Consider the following 15,564-nt stretch of genomic DNA (forward strand, 5'->3'; position numbering starts at 1 on the left):
TACTACCTGTTGAACTTTTTCAAAGACTTCCCAGTTTTGGTATCTTGTAAAACACAGAAAAAATAGCTTTCTGTTGTGTAATTATGTAGGTAATAATTCCATATGGCTTAGTGGGTTTTATATATTAAAAATATATTTTTATACACACACGCACACATATATATATTTATGTAAAACTACTTCACAAGTGCAAAGTTCATGTCACGGATACTAGAGTAGTTTTAAACTGGGGAATGGAATGCTGACTTAGAGAATAAAATAGGCCTAAAATTTATCCATTTGCTTAGAGTGGTGTAGCAATTTTATTTTTGTGATGGAGCAAGGGACCATTTTTAACGAGCACAGCAGGTGACGTGATGAGGAATAGCTTTGTCACGGGTGAGGGAAAGCCAAGCTCGCTTCTCCGGTTTTATTTCCAGGTTTAGCAAAACCGAAGCAGCTGCTGGTGCAGACTGATAATGTCAACACAGATCCCGAGGCAAGAAGAGGCAGGAACTGTTGTCACTATGGGACGCGATGAAACGGCCTCTCGTCCTGCTTGACCGGACGGGGTTGGATCTTCCACGTGGAGCTGTCACCGGTTTTGTGGCAGCGTTGCTCATCTAGACCGAGCGGCTGCGTGAACGGTTCGGAAGAAACTGAAGAGCGCTTCGAGGCTGAAGCTTGTTACTTCAGATTATTTCAAAGACTCTTCGCTATAAGCTGAGGAGAAACATTTGTCCAACCCTATGTATCGATTCTACTTTATGTGAGATCAAAGCATTTTTGGTTGCGAAGCATGCAGCAAGAGCATGGGACCTCCGTTAAACTGAGAAACAAACCATGCCCTTTACCCAACCCCGTAAAACGCCTCTTTGCCTCATGGCAGAGGGGTTGCAGGGTTTTCCTGCGAGAGGGTGAGGAGGGGGGCGAGGTGGGCTGCGGCTGGCGAGCCGCGGGAAGGGGCGCGGCACCGGCTGCGAGGCGCCGCCCGCCGCGGGGCAGGGCCCAGGCCGCAGCCTCGCTCGCCGTGCCGGAGGGGCGGCGGCGGGCCGCTAGGGGGCGCTAACACGCACGCACGCACGCACGCACGCACGGGCGGGGGCCCACGCCGAGGATCACGTGACGCGGGGCGGGCCGCGCCGCTTCCGGCGGGCGCTGCCGGGATCAGCGGGCCGGGGGTGGCCGGGCCCGGGACGCCGCCCCGCCCCGCCCTCGCCTTCCCTCGCTGTCGCCCGCCGCCCGCCCCTCCTTCCCCCCCCCCCCCCCCCCATCCCTCCCCTCATGGCGGCGGAGCGCGCGGGCACCGGCCCCTCCCGCCGCCCGCTCCGGCCTCCCCCTCCCCTTTCGCTGGCGGCGGCGGGGCCGTGAGGGGCGGTGACCGCAGGTAAGCGGGAAGAAGGCGGCGGTGGTGTGGGTGTGGGTGTGGGGAAGCCCCGGCTGTTGGCGGGCGGGCCTGGCCGGAGCGAGGGCCCCGCCGCCGGGGAGGGGCCCTGCCCGCGGGCCCGGGCTCCCCCTCGCCCCCGGCGGTCCCGGGTGCTGCCGCCTTCCCCGCGCAGGGCCCGCGGCGGCCGGCGCTGCCGGTGAGGAGCTGAGTCGGGCCGGGGCTCCTCCCGGCGGGTGGAAGTCCCCGGAGACCGGCGCCGTGTTGGTTTCTCCGTGGCGGGGAGCTTGCTGCGGTTTAGCTTGCGTGGGGCCGAGATTAAAAACAGAACTCGGGGGTGTTTGTTAGGGCTCCCGAGCTGGGCAGGGGTGGCAGGCGGCGATCTGCGGGTTCTACCGGAGCTCTCGTACCCCCTGCTGGAGCGTGCGTGCGGCTCACCGGGGAGCTAAACCGGTTTGTCTTCGGTTTGGTTCGGGGTTGAGCTCAGCTGAGGTTGAGGGTGGCGCGGCTTCGTTCCGGATCTACTTCGGCAGAACTTCAGAGCCCTGGCAGGGCTTTAGTCTGAGGTGGAAAAAAGCAATTTTAGCTTTGCGCCGTAGTTCACGGTGATGATTTGTGTTCGTTCTCAGACTGTGAAGATACAGACTGGGTCTGGCTCTTTTTAGTTCCTGATTTTTTTTTTCTGATCTTCCCTTTCTCAACCAGTCAACTTTCTCCATTTTCCAGCAATATCTTTCATATTATTTTTAATTAAAACCTAACAAATGTAAGTTGTCATGGCTATTTCTGAATGCTTTTGATATTTCTGAATGCTTTTGATGTGTACCTCATTGTATACACAGTTAGGTGTTTTCCCCCCGAAAGGTAATAAGTTCGTTGATAGGAAATTATTGTGTAAGTTTTAGTCAGAATCATTGCATTCAGAGTTCAGTGTCTCGCTAGTTCTGCTTTTGTTAAAGTTATTAATTCTCAGGATAAAATCCTGGCAAATAGAAAGGAGGTTATAACAGATTATCAGTTATGTCAAAGGAAAAGCAGTGACTAATGTCTAGATTCAACTTTAACTTACTGAGTTGTCTTAAATTTGAAATTGTGTGTTTTAAATACTAGAGTTAGAACTTCGGTGAACCTGTGCTGGTGACTCAGCCTGCTGAGAGCGGAGCTAGTGTACTGGGTACAGCAGGGATGAAGCAAATCATGCAATCTACTCTTATCTTGAGTCTGTTTTGATAGACTCCTAGGAAATCCAGTCAGCGCAGTGTCAGCTATAAAGCACTGGCAGTAGTTTGCGCTTAGTTAATGAATAGCACTCTGTTTTAGTGAAGATGTGTATTAGTTTTATGTGCAAATGCTTTAATTGAAGGTCACTCTTTTTAATGGAAGATAATAACTACAGGTGGCAAATGCAAAGAATAAGATGTACAAAAATTTTTAGTGTGGCATTTTTCTTGTGTTCTCCCATTTTCTTAAAAGGGGATGCACGTCGCTTTTGCATTATTAATAGAAATCTGCTATAAAGGATAAGTTTCACCACAGTTTAACTGAAACTTTTCTAATAGGCAGCTTTAGAACTGTTAACGTGTGTTTTGCTCTCTGAGTACTTGTGCTGGTGCCTCGAACGTTATATTATATATATGCTTATATATAATATCTTTATAAACAAATTAAGTTGTTTGGTTGTTTTTTTTTTTTTTACCTTGCCTATGTAAAATGTAAGTAATTATAAGTTTTCCCACTCGTTTAACTTTGACAAAGCTGGAAAACTACACTGTATTTGGGCAGACTTACAGTGCAAAACTGAAGGTACTCTTTCCTAACTAAAGCACACGGAACCTTTGGGTGCTGTATGCATGTGTCTTGGCCTTCTAAACGTGCCTGTGGCTAAGTTTTGAACCAGCAGCTCTTTTACCTTATCTGTCCTTTCAGTGTTCTCTCTATGCCTGTGTTTAAAAGATATGTACACGACTGGACAGAACATAACTGAGGAAAAAGACTTGGATTAAAGGGTTGGCTATATTTTGGGGATTTTAGTAACTTTACTGAGAATATTTCTGTGTTCATAGTCACTGCCCTCCTGGAGTTCTGTATAGAAACATCCTCTAGAAGCTCACTGTAGCGAAGCCAGTAATTAAAACTTTATATTAGTTTTTGTAATAAAAGTGCCTTAGCACTTAAGTTACAGAACAAAACTGAAAGGACTTGGATAGTATTTCAGTTCAACTTTAGCGTGCCACCTTTTGAGGAGCAGTTTAGCTCACAGGTCAGTCTCTTTGATAAATGAAGTGAAATGCAGAGGGTTGAAATAACTGTAATACTTCAGGTGAGACATACCTAAGGAAGATCAAATTTGAAATCACACTGCTTTGTTATCCAAGTGTGTTTTAAAACAAAAGTCTTCTCCCTTTTTAAAGCATAGGTGAGAGAATGTACAGTTTCGTGTGTCATGCTTGAAAATGAGATGAACTTGAAATGATGGACATACTTTTTTTAGCTGGATTTTAAAAATGCCAATTAATATTCTTTTTAACTTATATTTTAGAGACCTAACATTGAGATATTTAAGAAGTGAATACCTCTGGATTTTGCAGCAAAATTGGTATGTATAACAAGCCTTCGAAAGGCTCATCACTGAACACTTGGGTTGTTGTTGTTGTTAGGGATTGTTTCTGTTTCCTGTGGCTTTATGCCTGTGGAGAGGAAGAAGGGAATGCCTAATAGTCAATGTGACACGTAATAGTGTGTATTTGATAAAAGCATCTTGATTCGACCCCTTTTCTTCCATGAAAAGCTTGATGGCTAGGGGCATTAAATGGGTGCTGTTTCAATGTTAGAAACAGGAAAATTCTCATGCAGCTCTTATAAATAAGCAGAATTGAAAATAAAATACCACGGAACAGTTCAAAAGGTGCTGAGTGGCTCTACCTGGAGTAACTATTACTAGTGTCTTATCAAAACAGACCTTTGTTTAAAAATTCTTCTGTGTGAGTAATGTCTGAGTCTCGTTTAGTATCGGTGATCTGGCTGAAAGGACAAAGAAATAATGGCGCTGAGCGGGGAAGGGTCGCCAGTGTGTAAACTCAGATGAATATTTTCAGGAAACATTTTGGGGGAAAAAAAAAAAAAAATGCTTTTCATAGGAGTAAATGAAAGTTATTACACCCAGGCAGGAATAATTTTCTATACAAAAGCATTTTAGAGGAACAGTAGTTCCATAGGAAAGAATTCAGAGGTTATACTAAGAGAGAAGTTGAAGAATCAACAGTAGATGGTTGGTCGGGAAGGGCAAAGAAAACCACCCGTTTTGGGTTGTATGAAAAGAAGTATCGTCTCCTACTGTGTTGCAGAAGCAATAACAACTCCTCTAAAATACTGTATGTGGCTTTGGGAGTTGCACTTTGTGAAAAAAAATCGGTGGGCTGTTGGGAAAGGACCCAGAGGGTGGCAGAGCAGGAGGTGCCAAGCACCTGACGTGCAGAATAACGTTAAGATGTGGGTGCAAAGATGAAGGGAGTTGTGTCTTTTACAAGTTCAGAGTGGACAGACATGAGGAGCTTCGGTGGTCGAAGGGAAGGTCATTGTATGCTGAGAGTTTCTAACAGCGTCAAAGCGCGTCTGGGGTGTTGGTGAGGTTTCCTTCGGAGCTATTCCCTGGGAGAAGCTTGGCTGAATTATCTCTAGGGAGGAGCAGCCGTGAATGATGCTGCACGTGACAAAGGATTGAAGTAAGGGGCCTGTTAAAGTCCTTTTTAGCTTAGTGACATCACCTTTTTCACGGTTAAGAAGATCAGTTTTTAGACAAGAAAATCGTGAATTCTAGCATTTAAATCTTTTGGCATATATTTAGATTACTTCTAGGAGAAAAGGCTGTCTGTTGAACTCTTGAGGACTGGTGACCAAGTCGGCAAAGTTGGAACAATCCACCGTATTTACTTTTACTGACTGTAATTATTTCTCCCCTACAAGGTACAACTTGTGGAAGCGATAACTAATTTCCTTTGGCTGATAACTTCCTCACAGTTACGCTTCTCTGCTTTTAAACATAAAATAATATTTCATCTCATTGTCGTGGTTTAGGCCTGATTGGCAGCCAACCACAATGCAGCACCTCTCTCTCCCTTCCCCTCCGGCAATGAGAAGGGACAGAGAGCCAGGCTTGGGGTTCAAGATAGGACTGGGATGGGGAAAAATCCCCCTTTTATGATCACGAGCAAAAGGCAGACTCAGGGGAACTAAAAAAAAGAACATACATTTATTACAGACACTAACAACATGTAACAGAGTAGGACAGTGAGAAGCATTGCCACATCTTGAGAACACCTTCCCCCCACCCCTCCCTTCTTCCCCGGGCTCAGCTCTGCTCCCGATATCTCTACCTCCTCCCCCAGTGGCGCAGGGGCAGGGAATGGGGGGTGCAGGCAGTGCTGCCACTTCCTTCATGTTCGGTGAGGGGAGTGTCCAAAACTTGTTACCCCCTGCTCCATCGTGGTCCCCCTCTCACAGCAGACAGTCCTCCACAAACTTTCTCCGACTTGAGTCCCTCCCACGGGCCGCAGTGTTCCCCACACTGCTCCGTCATGGGTCACCAACTTCCTCCGACTGGATTCCCTCCCACGGCTGCAGCCCTTCCCGAGCTGCTCCGGCGTGGGACTCCCCCGCATGCTGCAATCCTCCCAGCACTGAATTACAGCAGCGGGGCTGCCTTTTCCCATGAGACCCCGGCCTTCTTCGGGCACAGAACCTTGATTATACCAAGCAGAAGCCACAGGCCATAAATCAATGTCTGCTCCACCGTAGATCTCCATGGGTGGCAGGGGGGGGCCGCCCTGCCGTCTCCCCACAGGATACAGGAGGGTCTCTGCTCCGGCACACCTCCCCCCTCCTTTCTTCCTCCGTTCCTCCACTGACCTTGGTGTTCACGCAGCTGCAGCAACTCCTCCTCACAAGTCCCACTGCCCGTCACCACGTCCCTTCTTAAATACGTTATCGCAGAGGCGCAGCCGATTGGCTCAATTTCCCAAACAGAAGTGGAGCTGACGTGGAGCTGGGGGAGCTTCGAGAAGCTTCTCACAGGGGGCCGCCCCGATAGCCCCCTGCCCTGCCACCAAAAAACCCCACCACTCACTCAACCCAGGGCACTCATGACACCAGTTTTAGTGGTTTTGAATATTTAAAGACCTTATTTGTTGCGATAAATATGTAACATCTTTTGAGCGCAGGGCATGTGCTGCTTCGGGGAGAAAAGGACTTTTGAGCAATGATGCAAAGAAGTGTTTCCTTGTGTGTGAGACCAGAGAGACTGTATCTTGTCAGCAGTCGTGACCCTTCTTGGTTCTATCTTAGAAATAGGCGAACAGACTTCGTGGCTAATCCGGACTTGCTTATGTCCTGCAGTTTTTTTCAGGAAGCTTTTTCTCTGTCTCTCACTATCTGATCATCTTTGAACCCTGTATACGTTCCCTGTGGTGTTGGTCGTGGTGCTGCCGCGCGCTGAGGGTTATGACTCACGGCACCAGAAGATTCGCAGGCGGTTCGTAAGCGGGTGGCACTTGGAGGCACCGTGACTGTTGTAGCTCCTGTGGATGGGAAAGTCTCGTCCCCCCTCACTACATCTCTGAAATCAGAGCAGCAAACTAGTCATCCTCCACGAAACTCCTGGTCTTGGGTGGGTGAAATATCCTCCGAGTTAAAATCAGCTGTGAGCTTGATGAAGGAACCTTTGCAGGCTGAGGGCAAATACACCTAGAACCCCTGCCAGCTTTAACACCTACATTTTCTGGCCTCTCTCCTGTTTATAACTTAACAGTGGCTCTCGCTGCTGGAATGGGACAACTTTGGCATGTCCCGACGCTGAAACATGAGAGGAGTGTTTAGTCCAGAAACTGTTAATTTCATGACGTTTTCTTCTTTCCAAATACAAGAATTTTTCTGGATGATACTTATGAGGACATACTAGTTTTTCTTAACTTTACGAAGGGTTAAACTACTGATTTCCTGAAGTGTAAAAGTTTCTGTGCCTCCCGTTGCTTTGATTTTGCAGCTATACGTGTCAGTTCTACACGTGCAAATCACATCTGCCTTGTATGCAAAGGGAACCAAATCTCTTCAGGGAGAAGTTGGATTCACCGTGGCTGGGCGGCAGAAATGGTCGGCAAATGTAGACATCTCTGCAAACCTGAGGTGGAAGTGTGCAGTCCAGCCCAAGCAGAAAAGGGACTGGCCATGCCTGTGAGCACAGATAAACTTAGCAAGAAGAGCTAACGGTTTTTTATGCAAATAAGTGGTTAAGATTTGAGTTGTTTACAAGATTAACAAAGTGGTGGACAGGGAATCAAAAATTCTGGAATGTATTTGGGATGTGGGGGAGAGTAGAGCTAGTAGGTTTGAAGTGTAGCATCCTTAGGGTGTTTTTAAGTATAAATTCAGAGAATTGCCTGTTAGCTTGCAAGTTCTCCTCATTCTTCTGCAATCAAATTCTTCCTCGGTTCTGAAGAAAAGCAGCCTGTGCTTCTTCCCTTGTCTCTGAAATGCAGTGGGTGGAAGGTGTCAGGAAAGGACCAACTGACGTTCTTTACCTCTCTCAGAAACGTTTTCATGTAGATGAAGCTACGCAAGCCAGGGAGGCTAAAAAAAGTGGTTTTGCCAGTGTGGCGAGTTCTGTTTTAGTAAAAATACTCCCATTAGTACTATAACTGCAGTAGCAACTGTTGAAAACTCTGGTAGAGAAGAAAAGCTCAAGAAAAGCAGCCCCCCTCCCCCAGGCGATGCTGTTCTAGTATCGCATTCTGTACCAGCGGGAGCTGAAGAAAACTCTTAGCTTGGTCACCTGAGCAGTGTGATTTGTGGCTGCTGGAAAAGGTGGTAGAGTGAACAGGCGCAGAAGTCTCCTGATGTCTTTTCCTTGCCTCAAAAAAAATGTCTTTATTCTTCAGGGACTGAAAGTCTTGCCCTGAATTCCAAACCAGAGCGATATTTGATGCAGTTAGTGAGGTGGCTTGTTCTGGTCTGTCTCCCACGCCGATTTGTCTTGATAGGTGATTTGTATCATGCAAGATTTTACTTCAGTTTATTTTTAAAAGCGTCCAGAAAAGGAAAGCAGACCTTTGCAGTTCATTTACTTATTTTTTTTTTTTTGCTACAAAATAAGATATTAAAAATTACTTTGCAAGGAATAAGGGAAGAGGATTTGAGAATTTTGAACTGTGGATCTTGCAGCATTTGGAATGGCGGTGTGTTGGGTGCTTATTAAATGGGACTGTGTTTCTGTACTTTTTCACAGCCTAACTGGATGCATGTGAGAGGATCTGTGTTCAGTTTTAACGATAACCCACCTGTGGTGCTCTGCTAGGTTTTTGCTAGGCACGTAGCAAATTAATCAAAGTCAGAAGCAAGAAGGTACGGGCAAAGGTAGTAGTGGAAGAAAATGGGTGGGGGAATCGGGACTGTGAACTGGCGTGGCAGATTGGAAAGTGGTTTTTATCTAGTCCTGGACTCCCAGTGGGTGCGTCCATCACTGCCCAGGCAGGAGAGAGGGTCCTTGATCGTGCAGCACCTTACCACCAGCATTGTATTCCTGCTAGGGGGGAAGCTGCTGCTGCTCTTAGCTCGGCATTAAAGCTGTGGAATTCAGATTCAAGCACTGAAATGGCAACATTTTATTCCATTGCCTTCTTCCCTCCCTTTTACTTTTAAATCAAAAGCTTGTTAATGTGACTTAAGGTCATATGCCATGCCTCTGAGTATCTGGAAAACAATTGCGTAGGGAGCTAAATGCTAGTCTTGGTACATTTGTGATTGGTGTTCCCAGGAAATAAAAATTGTTTTATTTACGGGTGTTTTCTTCCTGTAGAACAGTTCTCTATACTGCCATAATCATCACTTGCCTTGAAATCAAAGCCTAAAAATAGTTTTCATTTCCCTTTATACGACAGAGAGGTTAATCGACTAAATTTGGAGTCTCAGCAGGCTAGGTGAAAGCTTTTAAACTGCAAACTCTCCATAGTTACTGTAGCTAAGCTGAAAAGATGCTTCATACAGGTATGGGAGACTGTGTAAACCATATCAACAGAGGCCTTATTTCCTGTTCCAGATTTGCCTGTTCGTTGGAGGATGAGTGCGTGTGCATACGTCTTGGGCTCGTTTGTGTTGGGGAAATTGCTGTATGATTAACCACCCATTCTAATCTTGTCTTCCGTTTGTCTAGTGAGTTTATATGGAAGACATGCTGTGGCTGTTCTCAAACTCTCTTACAAGCTGATTTCAATGTAAGTAATTGTTCGATCGGTACCATCGGTTACATGCCGTGCCAGACATACAGATCTGTGTACTTCATGAAAAGAAAAAGAAATCCTTTAAGTTTTCCTTAACTTTTTTTTCAAAGAACTTTTATTTGTTTGTGTTTCAGTTTCACATGCCAGCTCAGAAGCCGCCCTTCCTTCTGCGTGTTCAGACTTGTTAGTCACCCATCCGTGGTGCAAGCTTACACACGCTTCAAAGATTGCCTTTTTGTTTTCTTCACACTCACAGCAGGGACTATTCGCAGGCGATCAGCCACATGAGCTGTTGAGAGTTTTCCTCCTTCCTACAGTATGCCTTTCTACCCATTTAATTCTGCTGTGTTTATTTTGCTCAGGTTTCCGTGTTGCATCATCTTGCGTTGAGCAACAGAAGTTCTGCTGTTCGTTGATCAATGTGACAGTCTTTAGTAGTTTACGAGATGAGCCAAACTCGTGGGAGATATGACTTCTGTATTGGTCTGGTGCTGGCTATGAGTTCCAGCATTTTCATCGGAGGAAGCTTCATCCTGAAAAAGAAAGGTCTTCTCCGGTTAGCTCGGAAAGGCTCCATGAGAGCAGGTGAATACATGTCAGATACACCTAACTGCGGATTAAATACGTCGTATTTAATTAGCATGTAGTGCCTTCCAGGGACACGTGTTGATTCCTTTACACGACAGTTAAATCTGAATCGTACTTGCAAATTGAACTTGGAATCAACTCCATCTGTGCTCCTGGATGAGTGGATTCGGGCGAAGGTTAACTGCATTTGTGTCAGGAGATGGTTTGGGAAAAATCAGAATCACGTGTGATGATCCCCTGTAACAAATAGTGTTCCTCAAAGGCTCCTGCTGGAACCAGTACTGTTAAATACCTTCCGCGGTGACACAGTGGGGTCAAGCGCGCCCGCGGCACGTTTGCTGCTGGCACCGAGCTCAGCGCTGCAGGGGGCTCACTGGAGGGAAGGGCTGTGTCCCAGAGGAGCCTTGGCAGGCCGGAGAGGTGGGCTCCTGCAAACCTCACGAGGTTCAGCAAGGCCGAGGGCAAGGTTCGGGGCACCCCCGGGTATCGACACAGGCTGGGGGGGGGGGGGGGATTAATGGGTTTGAGAGCAGCCCTGCGGGGAGTGGACCTGGGGGGTAGGGGTGATTGAAAAATCAGGCACGAGCTGGCAGTGTGAGCTCGCAGCCCAGAAGGCCAACCGTGTCCTGGGCTGCACCAAGAGAAGTGTGGGCGGCAGGGCCAGGGAGGGGGTCCCACCTTTCTGCTCTGCTCTGGGGAGACACACCCCCCCCCCCACCCTGCCCCTGCAGCGCCGGGCCTGGCTTTGGGGCCTCCAGCCCAAGAAACACACAGACCTGTTGGAGCAGGTCTGGAGGAGGCCACAGAGATGGTCCTGGGGTTGGAACACCCCCCCTGGGAGGCCAGGCTGAGAGAGTTGAGCTGGGGGGGAGGCGGGGTTCAGCCTGGGGAAGAGAAGGCTCCAGGGAGACCTTCGAGCAGCCTTTAAATATTTAGAGGAGACTTAAAGATGGAGAAGGACTTTTTACCAGGACAAGGGACGACGGTTTTAAACTGAAAGAGGGTAGATTTAGGTAGATAGAACGGTTCCAGCATCCTCAGGTGTTTCCGAGGGTTGAGTCTGAATATTTTTAATTCAGTACCTGTCATCACTGGCTCTAAAAGATGGTTGATCTCGAGAGAAGTAATCCATCCTCCCTGGTTTGTACCTGCAAGCAGCTGCATAAGCCACACGTGATTCCCCCAAAGTAGCATTCTCCTAAGGGAGACAAAACTTGGCTTTTCGTGTCATTGCAGTGAGTTGAAAGAACTGTTTTGCAGGGTAATGCAGATGCGGTGCCATTTCTAATACAAAAGGAATAAAAGAACTAGTTTTCAAGGTAGGCTGGAGGAGGCATACGCGCATCAGAAGTCTCAAGATTTTATTTCAACCCCTCTTAACCATAAAACCTAAGTATCAAAAGGTTGCCCATGTTTTTAAGGGCGTGGGCTGTAAAAATCATTTTGGTGACGTTGTTGGTGACAGGGCTTGCTGTTTGTCAACGTATTTTGTTTTTTGTTTTTTTTTTTTTTTAATGGACCAGCGAACATTTTGTTCACTTTTAGGTCAAGGTGGTCATGCATACCTTAAGGAGTGGCTGTGGTGGGCTGGACTGCTTTCAAGTAAGTATCAGAAATACGAGCTGCTTTTATATAATGGCACTAAGTGACTGTGCCACAAGAAACGAGCAAGATGGGGATTCTGCAAGGAGGGGTAACGCTCTCTGGTGATGGGAGGGGTACGGCTTTGAGGATTTTAATGGAACGTCTCTCACACCAGAAGCTCTTCCATTAACTTAATTTATTTTCCTCTTTGGGCAGTGGAACTAGGTAAACTTTGGACTTCCTCTGTCTCTTCACTAGCATGTGCAGTCTGGTTTTTGTCTCAGAGAAGTGCTTAGATATACAAGCTGCTTTAGAGGGAAGCGTATTTTGGGATGATATCTATTTTCTGAAATTTTTTTTTTTTTTTTTTTTTTTTCATTGCTTAAACTCTGGACTTCCTGGCTATGTTGAGGTAACTATGGCTTAATTGTGTGCATTGCCCTGTATCTTGCTATTGCAGCTTTCCCCAAGCAGAAGTTCATGACTCAAGTTGCCAGGCTGTGGAGCTACAACATAGACACCAAAATAAACCACCTTCTAGTTTGCCTGAATTAATTTTAATCCCTGTTTTGGTCCCCCGGCCTGTTTTAAGATACACCAATGGGCGGTTTGGGTTCTGCTAGTACTGTTAGCTGAATGCTGTAATTAGAATTTTCTGCTGTTTCCTTACTGCATGTTTGTGTCTACAAGAAGACTTGCACTGATTCACGGGTTTGTTGCGTCAGGCAATGTAACTACCCTTTTTTTATATTACTCTTTCTTACTCTGCAGTGGGAGCTGGCGAAGTAGCTAACTTTGCTGCCTATGCTTTTGCACCAGCTACGTTAGTGACTCCTTTAGGGGCTCTCAGTGTTCTTGTAAGGTAAGAAACACTAAAAAAACAGCAATGTGATTTCCGAGAGAGAAGTGAAATATTTATTTAGAAACGTGTCACTGAATTACGCTGTAACGAACGTGGTTTGTTCTTAACTGCACATAAAGCGTGCTTACCAACCTCGGGAGTAACTTGAAGTTTCTCCAGATGTGAAGTGACTGTGCTCTGAAAGGGTTCTAGCAGTGCATCTGCACCTTGATCTGTGAAAAGCCATCACCTTCTGTATTTCAAAAACGTTGTACGCACCACAGGAGTGTTTTAATTCCTAATGAGAGTTAAGATCTTTGTCTTCTGAAAGTTATTTTCACAAGTACTTCCATACAGTGTTGTGGTGGAGGCAGCGTAAAAAAGGCATTCTGGGGAAAGATGCAAAATATTAACGGGTAGTTCTGTCCATAGCAAGTGTCTGGAGATAGAAACTCACCTGTGCTGCTGTTTTAAGGAAATGCTCTGTTAGTAGGTTCACCATAACTGATTTACAGGCGTTTCATACGTGTTCCTGCTCACCGAAAGCTGCGCACTGTGCATGCTGGTGACCCGTACAGTCAAAGCAACCTGTAAGTTGACGAGCCAAATGAGTGGGATATTACTAATTCCATGTCTGCTGGTGCTTTTTTTTTTTTTTTTTTTCCTTCTCAGTGCCATTCTGTCGTCCTTCTTTTTAAATGAAAAACTTAATCTGCATGGAAAAATAGGGTGTTTGCTAAGTATACTGGGATCAACTGTGATGGTAATTCACGCTCCGCAGGAGGAGGAAGTAGAAACTTTGGATGAAATGTCCCACAAGCTGGGTGACCCAGGTAAGAAAAGCGCGAGCTTGAGCTGTAAGCAGCCCATAATTTCTTTACTAGAGTCTCGTTACCGCCGCTTTCAGGTTTCGGGAAAATAGTCCACGTGTGCTTCATGCTGTCAAAAGGGAAACGGAGACTTGAGTTCTGCGACCGAATTCCCTCGGGAGCTTTGCCTGGTGCCAGTGGACTTGTCTGGCCTTGAGCAAAGTGTCTCGATGTGAAGGGCCGGGGTGACAGCGTAAACAGACGCAGCAGCACCGTTGGCTAAACACACTTGCTGTAATTACAGTTCTGGTTGGAGCCTGTCGGGCTCTAAGCCTCACTTTGAGCTAGCCTTAAACCGAAAAAGCGGGTGCTGTGGGTAAGGGTCTGCTGAGAAGTACAGTCCTGGAGGCTAGCTCCTTCAGCTGAGGCACCCGCAAACTACAGTGTGTGCAAAGGCAAATTCCCTTTTCAACACGAGGAAGTAGCCAGCAGAGAGATTAAAAGCTGAGTTTGAGGAACGAGCCGGTGATTGGGAATCCGCGGCTGAAGGCTGCACACGACCTGCCCGAGTTGCATTCTTTGTCTTAGCTAGCTCACTCTCAAATCCTTCTAACTGGAGGAATAATGAGGAACATCCTGAACTCTTTAGTTTAAGCTGAGCCCATCACATTGTTAAAACGAGCGTTTTCTCGGTACCTCCGAGATGCTTTTGATAGTGTAGATAAATAACAAGATTTTTAAATCATTTTCTCCCCCCCCCCCCCCAGGTTTTGTGGTCTTCGCAACTCTCGTCGTCATCGTGTCTTTAATTCTGATATTTGTGGTGGGACCTCGCCATGGACAGACCAACATCCTCGTGTACATAACAATTTGCTCTGTCATTGGGGCATTATCGGTCTCCTGCGTCAAAGGTTTGGGCATCGCTATAAAGGAACTTTTTGCAGGAAAACCAGTGCTGAAACATCCCTTGTCTTGGGTTCTGCTGCTAAGCCTTATTGTCTGTGTGAGCACGCAGATCAACTATTTAAACAGGGCTCTGGATATATTCAACACCTCGATAGTGACGCCGATATATTACGTCATCTTTACAACATCCGTTTTAACGTGCTCTGCCATCCTTTTCAAGGAGTGGCAGCACATGGCGGCCGATGACATTATCGGCACCTTCAGTGGCTTCCTGACTATCATCGTGGGGATTTTTTTATTGCATGCCTTCAAAGATGTGAACTTCACGCTGGCAAACCTGCCCGTCTCTCTGCGGAAGGACGACAGAGCAGCGAATGGTACTTTGCTGAGCACGTCCGACTGCTTTAACCACGATGAAGAGAGTTCGGCCTGTCTAGGTGAAATACAATCCACCGAGACTCTCTCAGCCAGGAGGAATGGAAGTCTGTCAGCCTTCTGAAAATATCGACGTGTTACTTAAGAAAAGAACAATTCTGTAACTCTGGAATTTTTTTTTTTTTTCTTTTCTGCTGTGAAACGTCTGAGCTTGTCTGGAAAATCATGTACTTTTTAACAGTCTGTGTAGACAATCGTTAATTTTTAAGTTCAAGTAGCTTGGATAAAGAACACTGCAGGGGGGTTTTATTTGCCTTATTTTTACTTTAAAAAATACTAAAATGACCTCAGACCACAGTCGGTTTTGTCGCTTAAGTTATGTGTAAATACTTTGATTTCATTCTTCTAAGATGTATTGCCCTAATGACGATTTTATCAAAAATAAATCGCTTTATTTCTGCATTGGTGGTAAAAAGATGGGAGTGACCTTGGAGCCTTTGTACTTGTGCCCCCCCCCCCCCCCCCCCCCCCCCCCCCCGGCCACCCCGGGACTGCACGGGAACAGGAGCTGCGGTGACTACTCTGGTCCCAGCTTGTCAAAGAGCAAAGGGGCGAGGCTCAGCCTTTGAAAATACAGTTGAACTACAGCTCTATGCTAAACTTGCAGGATTTGCCTCAAAAAAAAAAAAAAAAAAATAAAAAACAAACCCCCCCCAACCTTAGCAAATAGTGGCTGAGCGGCAACAAGGCAGGAGGTTCCGCTCTGCTTGGAGAGGAGAGGCCGCAGCTCCTGCCCTTCCAGTTCGCGGAGGAGAAAGGCTGCGAGTTGTT

The 15,564-nt window shown here is 46.6% G+C and overlaps 1 protein-coding gene across 3 annotated transcripts; it reads left to right on the forward strand.

The window, feature by feature from the left end:
• Positions 1-1,140: 1,140 nt before the first annotated feature.
• Positions 1,141-15,208, forward strand: NIPA2 (NIPA magnesium transporter 2). Of its 3 annotated transcripts, XM_042788949.1 has the most exons (8): positions 1,141-1,366; positions 3,903-3,959; positions 9,564-9,624; positions 9,993-10,215; positions 11,764-11,820; positions 12,574-12,664; positions 13,316-13,476; positions 14,220-15,208. In XM_042788949.1, the coding sequence occupies exons 4-8, from the start codon at positions 10,077-10,079 to the stop codon at positions 14,855-14,857; spliced, it is 1,086 nt and encodes a 361-aa protein (XP_042644883.1). In that variant the 5' UTR covers positions 1,141-1,366; positions 3,903-3,959; positions 9,564-9,624; positions 9,993-10,076; the 3' UTR covers positions 14,858-15,208. The 3 variants fall into 3 exon arrangements, with proteins under 3 accessions (XP_042644883.1, XP_042644884.1, XP_042644885.1); XM_042788950.1 differs by lacking the exon at positions 3,903-3,959; XM_042788951.1 differs by lacking the exons at positions 1,141-1,366; positions 3,903-3,959; positions 9,564-9,624 and having other exon boundaries at positions 10,127-10,215; positions 11,742-11,820.
• The last annotated feature ends 356 nt before the right edge of the window (positions 15,209-15,564 follow it).

The sequence above is a fragment of the Tyto alba genome, unplaced genomic scaffold (assembly GCF_018691265.1).
Source record: "Tyto alba isolate M040663 unplaced genomic scaffold, T.alba_DEE_v4.0 Super-Scaffold_14, whole genome shotgun sequence".
NCBI classification, from domain to species: Eukaryota; Metazoa; Chordata; class Aves; order Strigiformes; family Tytonidae; genus Tyto; species Tyto alba.

Excerpts from the sequence above, each read along its gene's own strand:
- NIPA2 (XM_042788949.1), top strand. The coding sequence starts at position 10,077 with ATGAGCCAAACTCGTGGGAGATATGACTTCTGTATTGGTCTGGTGCTG. Across the intron at positions 12,665-13,315 it reads GCTCTCAGTGTTCTTGTAAG|TGCCATTCTGTCGTCCTTCT; the intron begins GTAAGAAACACT and ends TTTCCTTCTCAG. Across the intron at positions 13,477-14,219 it reads CCACAAGCTGGGTGACCCAG|GTTTTGTGGTCTTCGCAACT; the intron begins GTAAGAAAAGCG and ends CCCCCCCCCCAG.